Source organism: Malaya genurostris, chromosome 1, assembly GCF_030247185.1.
Source record: "Malaya genurostris strain Urasoe2022 chromosome 1, Malgen_1.1, whole genome shotgun sequence".
Lineage (NCBI taxonomy): Eukaryota > Metazoa > Arthropoda > Insecta > Diptera > Culicidae > Malaya > Malaya genurostris.
Genome location: NC_080570.1, coordinates 52,317,468 through 52,330,043, shown reverse-complemented (window position 1 = coordinate 52,330,043; position 12,576 = coordinate 52,317,468). Strand labels below are relative to the sequence as shown.

The 12,576-nt window shown below is 39.5% G+C and overlaps 2 protein-coding genes across 6 annotated transcripts in view; one reads left to right on the top strand and one right to left on the bottom strand.

Moving 5' to 3' along the window:
* Positions 1–7,898, top strand: part of LOC131439449 (soluble guanylate cyclase 89Db-like) — a 51,524-nt gene extending 43,626 nt beyond the window's left edge. For all 5 annotated transcript variants that reach the window (XM_058610496.1, XM_058610455.1, XM_058610466.1 and 2 more), the window contains 6 exons: positions 5,151–5,228; positions 5,332–5,814; positions 6,183–6,440; positions 6,503–6,735; positions 6,805–7,576; positions 7,632–7,898. In XM_058610496.1, coding sequence (XP_058466479.1) covers positions 5,151–5,228; positions 5,332–5,814; positions 6,183–6,440; positions 6,503–6,735; positions 6,805–7,576; positions 7,632–7,715 — 1,908 coding nt within the window. In that variant the 3' untranslated portion in view covers positions 7,716–7,898. The remainder of the gene's footprint in view (positions 1–5,150; positions 5,229–5,331; positions 5,815–6,182; positions 6,441–6,502; positions 6,736–6,804; positions 7,577–7,631) is intronic.
* On the bottom strand, positions 7,826–11,354 carry LOC131439441 (uncharacterized). The gene is made up of 3 exons (XM_058610443.1): positions 11,196–11,354; positions 8,184–11,138; positions 7,826–8,114 (listed from the first exon to the last, which is right to left on the bottom strand). Exons 1-3 carry the CDS (start codon positions 11,277–11,279, stop codon positions 7,932–7,934), a joined length of 3,222 nt encoding a protein of 1,073 aa, XP_058466426.1. The 5' UTR covers positions 11,280–11,354; the 3' UTR covers positions 7,826–7,931.
* Positions 11,355–12,576: the final 1,222 nt, after the last annotated feature.

Genomic DNA, 12,576 nt, shown 5'->3' with positions numbered 1-12,576 from the left:
GTGATTATCGTTGCGTGTCTTATCTGAAGCTTCGTTAGCAAATAATATGTATTGATGGTATTGATGGATAATAATTGTACTGTTAGTGTAAACTGATAAACGACATCTAAATTGTGGTGTCTATTGTTATTAGTTGCTAGGTTGAAACATGGAATAAGGAGTGATGGACAGTGTTTGGGAAACGTCCGAAATAGTTTAATGTTTCATAACTGTTAGCAAATAGTATTTTATAAAGGGTCGGACATGGCGTGATGGGTAAGATTATTGCTTTTCATCCAGTTAACCTGTTCTCGATTCCCACAGCATAGGGTCAGGCAGTTTTAGACGTGCATATGCCCTGGTTTCCTATATCGCGGTTGAATTTCAAATGTTGGTACTCGAAAGTATACTGATATCACTATAATCAGGTGCGTATACATGGAGCTACCTGCTATTATTTCGATTCATGGATCGACATTGTAAACGAGTTTAAAGATGACGCGGTAGAGATGACTTGGGTGAAAACCTAGTTTTAACGGATGTTTTTTCAATTTCTAAAAAGTGTCCGATTTAGTCCCGGTCTCCCCTATATTATGAAAACAACTCCCGAATTTTTTTTCTGGGTACGCGCCTGACTATAATATAAGTATGATGTGTCTTTGATCAATTTTTTACAGTTCTTCAATCATAAGAAAAATATTCAAAGATTGTTGTGAATACCACATTTACATTGTTATCGTGGTTTTAGTTTTAGTTGAATAACTAAATCTTTTAGTTTAGTCAACCCTAGCCTTCATGTGGAACAGATGGGAAAAACATTTCTATTTCGCTTTGTAATGTACCCGAACTACACTCAACTGCTCGGTGTACAGTGCGGTACTGTATTAGGGATGTCGGGTTATCGAATGATTAATCAAGTAGTCGAACAAAAATTCTGAAAATCGAGTAAATTTTAATCGATCGAATATTTCGAAAACTGCGACAAACCTTTGCGGCATGACACATACCGCTATGGGCAAAAAATAGTAAGACTTTGTGAATAATTTTGAAAATTCTTTATTTATTCTTCCAAAACTATTTCGTCAATTGACTCAAAACGATTTTCCCGGAGCGGTCGTTTGAGTTTGCTGAATAGCCAGAAGTCGTACGGAGCTAAATCAGGTGAAAACGGTGGTTGCAGAACGATATTGAACGAGGATTTAATTTTGCAGGCAAACACGTCCAGCAAATCTGTAATTTTTTTTATATATTTACCGGCATTAGAAAATAAACACCGCTAACAATTTAAAGGACTAGCGGTGACTCCTTACCACAGGAAACAATGGTGCAAGGGGATGGACATACAAAAATTTCCGCTTCGACATAAATGTGCGATGTTGGAACGTTATAAACCGGGATTGAGAATCCGTAACCATCTAATTAATGGAACTGCTAACTCAGCTTCTATGCCAATATTTGACTCCATATTGTTCTTAGGTTTCATCAGGTTGCTGGTTAATTTTATCATTATCAGGAATCAGAGCTAATTGGCTCAAGTGGCACGTTCCCACAATAATCAATGTTTTAAATAAGGTTTGATTCATTCTTTATTTTCAATTATATCTGCGAAACTTCTTTAAAAGCATCCTGAATGTTCATAAGACCTTTTGCGAATACTTTCTCAAGTCAACTTTCTGATTGAAGCTGTGTTGAAGCTCATCCATTTTTTCAAACGTAACCTTTGCTATTCAACTATTAACTTAAAATTCGCACAAAGCTTTTAAAGAATTTCAAGTTGCTAGAAACTTTACAATCATTAATGAGTTGAATTTTAGGTATTTTATTTGCGAAATAGCAATACTGAGATAAAGATTTTAACCATTTCCTCAGTTGAAAAAGTACTCATTTTGTGACAGCTAGAACTGATTCAAAATCTGGGTATTTTTGGTACTCATTAACGAGTAGTTTCATTTAACCGTGTATGCCGTGTTAAACCAAGTTGCCTTGCAAGCATGTGAACAATTGTCGAATAAGTTGAGGTTGGCAATGACGGTAAAAAAACTAACACTATCAGAGAAGTCTCAGATTTATTCGTTTTTGTAAAATGACGTCACGTTATTCGTTTTTATAAAATGACGTCACGAATGAATTCATTATGAAAAAAGTTCAAGGTTTACTGATATCAGTGGTTTACCGCATGTAAAACTACCATTTGGTCAGTGTAATAATAGAGTAAGCGCTCCAGTAGTCATCTCATATACGATCAAGTTTCGAACTGCTTTTTTTGCGGTATTGCTTCTTATAGTCGAAGCAAAGATATTGTATCCGATTATATCACAATTCCTTGATTGAAAGTCGAGTAATCGATAAAATAATATAGCTAATCTACTTATGAGATGACTATTGGTAAAATTGCCCTATTCCATGTACAATCCAAAACATATTTTTGAACGTTTGATATCTAGTATAGTTAGTTTATGGTATTCGTTTATTGAAATACCAGCTTTAGAATGGAAATAAGCAGGTTAACAAATTACTGGTAACTGACAAACGTCGTTTATCCTGCCTCGATGGACTTTTCTTTATGTCTGTCTTATGTTTAACCAAGTTGCCTTGCAACAGACCCTGTCAGCTTGGAGCGATCTCAATCTTCAATTCAGCAACGCCATCACACGGCATCACATTCAACATATCATGTAAATTATATGGGTGCGCAGTGCTGCTGTTTTGGCGCGCCCGAATTTAACATTTCTCTTCCCTACTTCTATGTACGAGATTCGATGCGGACTCGCCTGAGGGCACCATGCTCGCAAAAAAAGGATATTGCCAATGATTTGTTCGGGAAATGTGAGAGCTGGATATCTTGTTAATATGATGTCTTTGCTTGCAAGCATGTAAACAGTACTGCTACACTCAAAATAATAATCATGTTATAGTTACGTGAAAAGTTATGTGAATATTTTCCACCCTACTTTTCATGTAGGTTTTAATAGACTGGCATTTAAAAGCTGTTTAATGCATAATCCAGTAAAAGTTACGTGTTTCAGAGGTAAAATGTAATGTATTGCTCGTATGACATTTATCTATCAGTTCATATCAAATTTAGATACCAAAGAATCACTATTTTATATATTGGTTGAAGTCAAAGAGAGATTTCAGATTTTTATATCTAAAAAATGAAAAATGCCATGAAAATTAAAACATTTATTCTAGAAAATCAGCATAGAATTTTAAATAAAAATAAAAAGCAAAATGAAAATAAAAAGCAACTAATAACGTCGTGGGATCTCGAATCGGCAAACCTCCAGAAATCGTTATGTTATCACTGCCATCCAACCGAAGCCGAAGTCGAGATCCGAGTCCCATTACATGGGTCCAGTGTCTCTAGCTTCATACCGATTTTGAACTCGTTTTGCGGTGGACCAACGGCCTGTTTGAAGCATTCGGCAGGAGCGGGCACACTCCCGGACTCACGCAGGCACTCGGTTCAGTCGAACACATGGAAACTTTCATACTGGAATGAACCGATCGATGTAGTAAAAAATTGCAATTAAATAACATTTCTCGCAAATATTTACAATACTCACACTTTGAGGGCCATTGTTCGCCATTTTCAAAATCGAGTTTTTCACACTGGAAATTCACGTAGATTGTTTGGCGTTTGGTCAATTCACGTAAACCTTATGTGATGACTCTATTCATTTTAGGGGATGTTCGAATAACATTCATTTTCGTCACGTAAAAAATTCAATTTGACATTTGAAACCATTTTACATGATTTTTCAAGTGAATCGAACGTGAATTTTTATTTGAGTGTATTAGTAGTATTGTCAAACAAATTCAGGTTAGCAGTGACGGTAAAAAAACCTAACTCTGATTAGGTTATTTATCATGACGTCACAAGTGAACTTAGGTTCATCTTTTAAAGTTCAGTAGAACTGTTTACATATATTTTGCTTCATTTTGAATCAAGCTGCCTTTCTAGGGTGTAAACAGCCCCACTGAAATGTAAAAGAAAAAAAAATTGCTGTGACATCAAAAACCTTAATTTTAAATGCTTGTAACTCGGTTATTTGTTGATAGATTTGTATTATTAAACTACCTAGCTTTGAAAACGTTCAACTCAATAGAAAACATTTAACACGAAACAATATCATTGCAAATACAAGAAGTGTCCACTGTACTTTTCATCGCCAGATGGACAAAAATATTGTCAATAAATTCAAATTTCTCAATAACAATATTAAAAGCTCCGAATGCTTGATTTTTTTTCTGACAAATGTAGAATGACATTACCTTGGTTTGACAATAAGATCGTGTTGTTCTAAATCATTGAATTCCGATAAGATATATGGTATGATGTTAAAAAGTATTGTCACATAAAACTAATCGTTTTGTTTTTTAACAACCGAGATTTTTCTGCGTGTACGATGTAATATGGTTTACACACTTAAAATATTTTGCGGAATTGCTGTTTTTATGTTTCACGCAAAAGGAGCAAATTGATCTTGATCGATTTTCCCACGTTTTCTGTCGTTAACTTCTAGAATTGATCAATTGTGCTCGTTTTATCACTCGAATTGTATTAAGGCCCAACTTTCGGCTTTCCGTACAGTTTTTCGACTCAGATTGTTGAAAAACTATTCGGAAAAATGAATGTTTATAAGGGCCATTGCAAGATATTACATCTTATTCAAAAATTATTTTATCTTATATTAAAATGGTTTCTCTAAAACTTTCTAATGTTCTTCTTTGTTAACAATTCATATACAATCTTGGAGCCTAGAGATCTCACACCAAATAGGGACGATTAAGCTGAAACCGATGATATGCGTGTTGAAATATCATGAGTGTACAAATGCTTACCGCTCTCGAGTAGCGGAACCAATTGAACAAATAATAATGTTTTTCCTCCCATCGGACCCACCCCACTCGAGAGAAAACGGCTCGCAAGTATCAAGTTTAGCACTGAAAGCCAATTATCTCGAAATTCATCGTCGCACGCCTTTCATCCGCAAAACAACCGCTTATTTTGTTTGTACCGTCCAGTACTTCACCCTCAACTTCACGTTTGTGCGTGCTGCGGAGATTTAAAAAAACATGAGAAACGCAATCAAAAATCGCTTTTATACATCTTTTTTCCCTTTCTTGTCCTTTTTGATTTCCTAACGATATTATTTCGGTTCGACCAGCTCGAATATGGCGAGCATATCTGGAGACAAGCATTACTAACGACCGGTTGCAAGCTAACCGTGTTCAACACGTACCAGGTGAGTTATAATGCAATGGAGCTTTTTTAGTGTGCAATTTTTGCATATTCGCTAGGCGTATCCGAATACTGTGTTGTTCACTCACCTCATTCTTCACTGACAGCAATACCCGGACAGTCTTATCCCGGACCTGGCGGCGGCGTTGTCGGCAATTACCGGAAAGAGTATCGACGAGTTCATGGTCTTTTTCGGACGGTGCTTCGTGAGGTTCTTCAGTAATTTTGGATATGACGAACTGATAAAGGCTACGGGTCGTTATTTTTGTGACTTTTTACACTCGGTGGACAACATTCACCTGCAGATGCGTTTCACCTACCGAAAGATGAAGAGTCCCTCGATGCAGCTGACCGAGATGGACGAGAACGGTGCGGTACTGGTATACCGTAGCACACGTTCTGGTTTCTCCAAGTATCTACGCGGTCAGCTGATGGAGATTGCGAAGCAGCTGTACAACATGGATCTTATCATCAAGGTGCTGGAGAGCCAAAATGATGTCCCGGGTGGGACGACGGGCCCGATTTCCATCCAGGGTGGCTTGAAAACCGTCATCGTGAAGTACCGGCTAGATTTCGATAACCGGGAGTATGTAAGTATTGTAGCACGTAACAACTTTAATTACTGGAAAGGCATTGAGTAAGTTTACTTCATATAGTAAATTAGCAGTAAATTAAAGCAATCAAGTCAAGTAGGGAATAAGCAAACTGTTCTTATTAGTTAATCTTCAACACTATCAGAATTGTCTTGAGTTGTTGTAAAATGTTAGGTCATAGTAATATTAATGTCCACTACCGATCTTAGCTTAGCCACCATTCTACAATTTGCTAGATTAGAGTTACCGATGTCAGTTCCAGTTTCTGCTGAATGGCTCTGATCGGAACAAAAAAAATAGTATCCCATAACATTACACTAATTTCTTATCATATTTTTCAATTACCGGACATCAACGACATACAGATGCAGAAACGTATCCACATTGAGGCGCACCCGTCGCAGTTGCAGCTGGCACCGGTGAACAGCAGCTTGCTGTTGGATTTGTTTCCATTTGCCTTGATTTTGAACGAACAGATGCAGATCACGGCTGCTGGGGAGAAACTCATCGAGTCTTGGATGTTGAACAACGTGAGCTGTTCCCCAACGGAATTGATGGGTTCCAAGGTTACGGATTACTTCAAACTACGGCGTCCGACGGGAATTACTTTTACCTGGGAGAATGTAAACGGGGGTTTTTGGGTTTACGAAAATTTCTGAGTGTGATCGTTGATTTTCTGTTCTAGATGAAGCGGCTGCAAACGGTCAATTTCGAGATTCAACTGCTGAAAGGTCCCTCCATGAATGGGACGGAGGAAGCTGCGGCTCTAGCGGATTCGACTCCGCAAGAATTCGAGGATCCTACGAAGCTGATGTCCGTTGCGCGACGTGGATCTCAGGGTTTGAAAAGTATTCTATTGAAAGGTGAAATGCGGTATATCAAGGACATAAATTCGCTGGTTTTTCTGTGTAGTCCGTTGTATGTCACCTAATCAGTTTTGTACACAGTGAAATGTGTTTTCGCTAATCAACGAATTTATATTTACAGGATTAACAATCTGGAGGAGCTACGCGAAGTGGGACTCTACCTGAATGATCTCAACACCCATGGCCTTAGTAGAGAGATGGTTTTCACTGGATTTTCGCACAACTCCCGGCTAGATCTAATGTGTGAACGTGAGGAAAAGCGAGCTGAAGAGCTGGAAACATCGTTGGCCTTGGCCGATTCGTGGAAACGACAAGGCGACGAACTGTTGTACTCGATGATCCCTCGCTCGATAGCCGAACGGCTGCGAGATGGTCTGAATCCTCTAGAGACCTGTCAAAGCTTTGAGGAAGTGACTGTTTTGTTTGCAGAAGTTTCGGAATCGCTTACGTCCGATGACTCTATCAAGTATGCCATGACGACGGTGAACACGCTGAACGCGGCATTCAGTGCGTTCGACGAGTTAATACAGTCGCCGATGGCGTACAAGGTGGAGACAGTGGGCAAGGTGTACATGGCGGTTAGTGGAGCGCCAGATGTGAATCCTTGCCACGTACAACACACGGCCGATCTAGCGTTGGGAATGCTGCAAAGCATTCACGACCTAAACCTGCCGGGAGTTGGTGTGAAAATCGGGTTTCATTCGGGTCCAATTGTAGCGGGAATAGTTGGGCTGAAAGTGCCACGATACTGTTTATTCGGTGATACGGTTAACACTGCTTCTAGGATGGAAAGCAGCAGTGATATCAACACGATTCAGGTTTCTGGATACACAGCAAAGAAGCTGCAAAAGTATGGATACAAACTAACGTTCCGCGGAAAGGTTACGGTGAAGGTGAGGGCCAATCCGGTTATGTTTTAACATTCATAACGAATTGAAATCATTTTAGGGTAAAGGAGAAATGGAAACGTTCTGGTTGAACTCTGCTCCCAGGGATTCCGCGGTCAGCAAAAGGATGACGAAAAAATCATGAAAAATCAGCCAGTTCCTAAAGCCCAATTAGACAACTTTCAACGTGCCTTCACATATGCAATTACACATTATAGGTCTCAATTTGCAAACTCACAAAGACTAACACTAATGTTCTCATAGTGGTGCGATAAATCTGTATTGATCAGAAGAATATATGTTTATAACTGTTCTATAGAATATAGCACGATTCAACTTTATTTTCAACACCAAACTTCCTCTAGCAACCGCATCCAATTCCGTAGTGAATAATGAAATCTATAAAGTTCTGAACGTTTGTGAAAACGGCTGGTTGGTTTGTTTCCCCACAGCCTTTGCCGGGAACCTGTACGGTAATACCGATTAGTGTCATCTGGATTTGATTGATTCTGGAGGGAGCCATAAGACCGGCGCCATCGTCACCCTGTTCATAGAAAATAGAAATAATAAATAATTGGTTGGCGATATTTGCCCTATGGTAATAAATTCTTACCTCGCAAGTAGACACTAGAGTTTCCTTCGAGGCTGGCTTCACGATTCCGCCGCAAAGATTATTATTCGAAAGGTTACCGTTGGCCATCTTGCATTCATAATTCGTATAGAGTGGAATCGTAACTTCCTGTGGCACTGGAGATTGATGACCGCCTAAAGTGTTGGAGCCCCAACCAACGACTATAGCTTTCGTTCCCCCATAGGAATCGAACGAAGTAGGTAAGCATATTGGAACAAATGTTTTGGACAAAGGAACCAGACCGTCAACCAACACTATTCCGATATTGTTGTCGTATGGATTGTTTGAATCGAACTGAGGATGGGGAATGACTTTAGCAATTTTTTTCTCCAGCCGTTCTTCCGTAGTCGACAGCAGATCGTAAACATTGAACAACGCTGAAGCTTGCGAGAAAAGTGGCATGTTATTGACGGTCGTAGCCGTCGTGAGAATGGCTCGGTCATTGATTAGTGTTCCTTGACCGGCATCGGAGTTGAAGTATATGAAACGAGCGTTCCATGGGTATTTATTGGGTGGTTGAACGCTATTTCCACCGACTACTCGAAATCGACGCGAGGCAGCGGTGTTCACTACTCCACAAACTTCTTCACAAGACGGACAGCTCAATGTTGGTCTTGCATTGATGTCTTGCGACTGAAGATTGCTGTTTGATCCAATCCAACTCCCTATCACAGGTATATTGTTGAGCGAATTCCAATTCAGAGCTCCGCTAGTTGGGAATAATTGAGCACCGAAATTCTGTACCTGACTCGTGAAGCTCCCTACATCATTGGATATGTTAGGGTTTTTGGAATTTATTTCATCATTTTGGTCTGTTTCATGTTTTTTGTTAAGATTATTTATTAATTGACTTGCTGATTGAGGTGCTGTGTATGTGCCAAGTTGTTGGAATAAGCCGTGAATACCTTCGTCATCCTGCTTGGGGCTATTAAAATTGCTAGGTATTTCTGCTCTTAATTGCGATGTTGGATCAGCTTCGTTGTTGTTATCAGCTTCTTCATTTAGTCTAACGAAATTTGAGGCGTTCGATAATGTAATTAAGTTTAAAAGTTGGGAAGCAATAGCGGGGCCGTTATTAGAGTTATTGCCTCTATTAGCAAGTAGTGAACCGACCTGCTGGAATGCTCCCAAAAACGTGGTATTCTGGGATGTCTGCGATGTTGTTCCGTTGGTAATTGGTGTGTCTCCCAGTGTGGGAATTGTTAAGCCAGATGTGCTTGGGAATTGACTAGCTAATCCTTGAAGATTACCTGAAGCGTTGGTAAATCCACCTGATATTTGAGTTCCTAGATTTTGTAGCTGGGTGGAAACACCACTTAATCCAGCAGATGCAGAGCTACTGTTCGTATTATTGTTGGCAAACGGGTTGGTAAACAGAGATCCCAGTTGTTGAATACCACCAATGACGCTCGTATCCTGCAAAGCTTGCGACGATGTCTCGTTGGTTATCGCAAAGGAGTTCGAAAAATTTGAAATATTGATTGGGTTCAAAATGTCAGGAGAAATAGTTGAACCGATATTTGTGTTGTTATTTTCATCCCCAGGCGATGAAACCAATTGCACCAAAGTATTGAAGAAACTGGTATTTTGAGGTGACTGTGACGTTACCTCGTTTGCAACTGCGGTATCCCCCAGTGTAGGAATAGATATACTAGATAAATTAGTGAATTGACCTGCCAAACCTTGGAAGCCGCTTGACACGTTTGAGAATCCACTTGTTATTTGAGTACCTATATTTTGAACCTGCGTAGGAAACGCACCAATTCCTGTAGATACCGAGCTGCTGTTTGTGTTGTTACTGCCAAGAGGGTTGGTAATCAATGATCCCAGTTGCTGTAAGCTTCCTATAATGCTTGTATCCTGCGAGACTCCCGATGCTAGATTGTTGTCAACAGGAACATCACCAAAAGTGGGGATAGCTATCCCAGTAGCGTTCGTTATTTGAGTGCTAACATTTTGAAATCCACCAACAAATTGGGATCCTAGATTCTGTATCTGAGAACTGATTCCATCTGTTGTGCCAGTATTATTACTGTCAGCGCTGTTACTTGATCCGATGAAGGCGCTTGAAACATTCGTTACCCCTCCAGCTATCTGGGATCCCACAGTCTGAAATTGGGAAACTATTCCACCCGGGCTTGTTGATCCAGAGCTTCCGTTGGAGTTATTACTTCCGAAAGGGTTGGTAATTAATGATCCGATTTGCTGAAATGCTCCGACAAAACCAGTGTCCTGTGACGAACCGATGGGAATATCACCTTGTGTAGTAGCATTAATGAGTTGATTGTCTGTACCTTCACCATCAGTAGTAGTGGTGAGACTATTGTTGACAGAAATGAGGTTTAATAAACCTCCTAAAGTACTCGCAGAAGTGTCATTGGAAGAATTGGTGGGAAGCAAACTCAATAGAAGTGATGCTGGGCTGACGGTAATGGAATTAATAGCGGCATTCGTTGGACTTGTCCCATCCGTGGAACTTGAAGCATCCGTGGTAGAAGGTACACTAGTCGTACTTGTGGCTGGTTGTATAAATGATAAAATTTCCTGTAGAGCTGGAGGTGGTACTGGCAGAACAATCTCTCCACCTCTGCCAATTAAGTTGCCAGGCGAATACAGAGTATCGGTATTAGCTTTTGAATCATCATCGGCTAATCTAGTTTCACCTATTTTCTTTTCGGACGAGGTATGATGAGGTTGAAAATCTGATGAATGTTCATCGGGTTTGTCATGATCGTTAGATATTTCATCTGTCGAAACATTCCCCGGTAGTTTGATATCTGTATTTTCAGATTGCTGATGTATGGGCATATTAGTCGAATTAGGAATCGATTGATCTAATTCTGGAGGAGACGATTTAATGGTCGCAGATTTTCGTAGTTGTGATTTGAGATTGGCTAGCTTGACCCTTGTTCGTATGCGTCCGTTTTCTAGTCGATCCTGTAGAGAACATCAAACTATACAATCGTTTCACGCATCTAAATCCATCAGACTTACAACGGAATTAACTGCACTGCTTTCAACAACTAACGTCCCCAGTAAAACCATCACGAACACTAAGAACTGCACTCGGAGACTCATTTTTCCGGAGATGACAGCGGAACAACTCCGTTCTGTATCGCGGCCACTTTACAAGTGATCATCGCGCTCAGAAAAGTTCTTAAAAAGCTTCACTGCTTCTTCCTTTTTCGAGGTTCTAAAAATATCCGGTATGGTTAATGACGCGAGTGGGATGCAGGATGGTTGACATGAAAGTGGCGTGTGCAGGCGCTCTCAGCCGAATCTGCAACTGCAGTCGGAAAATTGGTAATCGAAAATTAACGATACCGGTTTTGCAAGCCTTTTCGAATCTGCTCTTTGCGATCATTCTTCCCTTTTGTTTAACGGTTTATTTAATGTTTGTGTCCTGTGGTCCGTTTTGATCGAATTTTTGATTCGTTTGAAAGCAGGGTTCATCGGCCTTTGACAGCGAAGATGGCACGTGTGGGTAATAATGGATGGTAAGTTTCCATAGAAACTATGTGGTTGTGGTTTTTCGGCTGCAGGCTTGAAATGGAATGCAATGAACATGCAGCATATTTGATGTTTTAAAGCTTTTAACACTTTCATTAAGATAGACTCGAGTGGAAAGTGTTGAGTATATGTGTTTATTATATAAACATCATTGTTAAGACGGATTTTGAATACGCACATAATATCTCAAAAGATGGTTCAGTTGTGAAGTTTTAAACAATTCTATGAATTAGAAATAAAATTATTACAAGTAGTATAATAGTTACGATACAGAGAAGGTAAGAAAAACATCTCTCTTGTGGAAATCTACTCAACCGTCTCTGAGAAAATGAAGAGAGTTCCGTTTTTTGAGTTTTTGACAATTATTTCCGGGACTTCCGGGGAACTGGGAACTAGAATCTGGTATAGCTGAAATCGGCATGTTGGACCAGTAACTAACACAATCTAAAAATTGGAACAATTTTTAGCCAAATTTAGAATAATTTTTCTTTGTTTTGCATTATCGCTCTAAATTTGGGGTGCAATTTCATACGCACTTAACTCTGAATATCCGGAACCGGAAGTCGGATACGGACAAAATTCTACACTTACTTCTAGGAACAGAATACCTTTCATTTGAATCTAAGTGTGTGAAACTTGGTTCAGCCGTTTATGAGAAAGTTTAGTAATTTCCGGTTTAGAGTACACGATCACTTTTTTCGGTACTTCCGGAACCTGGTGCAAATATCAAGTATACATAAAATTAATGTATTTTGTTATCAACTAACCAAACCTGCTCAGTACGGCAAGGTGAAAGTATTTTGCTCGATTTTTCAGTATCATGTATAAAAACATGCTTTTGAAAATAATTTTTTTTCCTTATTAG

Excerpts from the sequence above, each read along its gene's own strand:
- LOC131439441 (XM_058610443.1), bottom strand. The coding sequence starts at position 11,279 with ATGAGTCTCCGAGTGCAGTTCTTAGTGTTCGTGATGGTTTTACTGGGG. Across the intron at positions 11,139-11,195 it reads GCAGTGCAGTTAATTCCGTT|GATCGACTAGAAAACGGACG; the intron begins GTAAGTCTGATG and ends TGTTCTCTACAG. Across the intron at positions 8,115-8,183 it reads CTCTAGTGTCTACTTGCGAG|GGTGACGATGGCGCCGGTCT; the intron begins GTAAGAATTTAT and ends TTCTATGAACAG.